The sequence below is a fragment of the Meleagris gallopavo genome, unplaced genomic scaffold (genome assembly GCF_000146605.3).
Source record: "Meleagris gallopavo isolate NT-WF06-2002-E0010 breed Aviagen turkey brand Nicholas breeding stock unplaced genomic scaffold, Turkey_5.1 ChrUn_random_7180001874167, whole genome shotgun sequence".
Lineage (NCBI taxonomy): Eukaryota > Metazoa > Chordata > Aves > Galliformes > Phasianidae > Meleagris > Meleagris gallopavo.
Window position 1 is genome coordinate 1 of NW_011138805.1, and position 1,130 is coordinate 1,130.

Consider the following 1,130-nt stretch of genomic DNA (forward strand, 5'->3'; position numbering starts at 1 on the left):
GCCTCCTGCTCGCACTCTGCCTGCCGGCGATGCTGCTGCCGCCCGCGGTCCCGTTCCCGGCCCCGAGCACCGACTGGGCCGCCTGCAGGGACCTCTCCCAGCGGCTGTCGCGGCTTTTGGGGACAATGAAGGAGTCGCACCGGGTGCTGGTGAGAGCCGGGGTTTGGAGGAGCGGGGAGCACCGGGGGCACTCAGGGAACCAGGGCTGCTCGGGAACTGGAGATACTCAGGGAACTGGAAATGCTCAGGGAACCGAGAGAACTGGGGATGCTCCTGGAACTGGGGATGCTCCTGGAACTGGGGATGCATCTGGAACTGGGGCTATGGGGCACAGAGGACCTGGGGGTACTGTGATGCTTTGGCTGCCTGGGGAGAGCCAAGGTGCTATGGGGTCCTGTTACCTCCTGCTGTCAGGATGGGGTCCGTCTGAGTGGAGAGGAGGACTCCGAGGGGGACTGTGCCCCCCGCATCCGCTGCAGTGATGCCTGTGACCCCTCCACGCTGGACACAAACAGCACGGTACTGGGGGGGCTGGAGGGAGGGGGGGGAAATTGAGGGGGCCCGGGGGTATCCCTACAGCCAAAGCCCAGGGGGGTCTTGTGGGGTGTGTGGATGCTCTGGGGATGCATTGCGATGTCTAAAGGGTTCTGGGTGGGGGTCCTGGGGTGGGGGTCCTGGGGGTCTCAGGGGTGCCGGGGGTCCCAGAAGCATTATGGGTGTACTGGGGGGGGGGAGGGGAAGTGATGCTGGAGATGTTCCTGGGGGCATCTCGGAAACACCCAAGTGATGCGCTTGGGGATGTCAGGGTAACCAGGGGGTCAGGGTGCCAGGACATGCTGGGGGGGTCTCAGGGCTGTTGGGATCCACAAGATCCCCAGGGGTTGCTTTGGGGACGTGCTCAGAGGTCCAGCATCTTCATGCCCCCTCCCCTCCAACCCCCAGCCCTGCCTGCAGCGGATCCTGCAGGGGTTGCAGCACTACCAGACCATGTTGGGCTCCGACATCTTCGCCTCACGCCCGCAGCCAGAGCTGAAGGCGGTGCTGGAGGAGCTGCTGGGCCTCGTGCAGGTGAGCTGACCCCAACCCCAACCCCAACCCCGATCTTAACATCAACCCCAACCCAGAGCCCT

At 64.9% G+C, this 1,130-nt stretch overlaps 1 protein-coding gene across 1 annotated transcript; it reads left to right on the plus strand.

The window, feature by feature from the left end:
* Window positions 1–5: 5 nt before the first annotated feature.
* On the plus strand, window positions 6–1,079 carry IL23A (interleukin 23 subunit alpha; the record flags this gene model as incomplete). The annotated part of the gene is made up of 3 exons (XM_010727172.3): window positions 6–149; window positions 415–519; window positions 943–1,079. Coding segments are annotated over 3 exons (384 nt in total), but the record flags the coding sequence as incomplete, so codon positions are not given.
* Window positions 1,080–1,130: the final 51 nt, after the last annotated feature.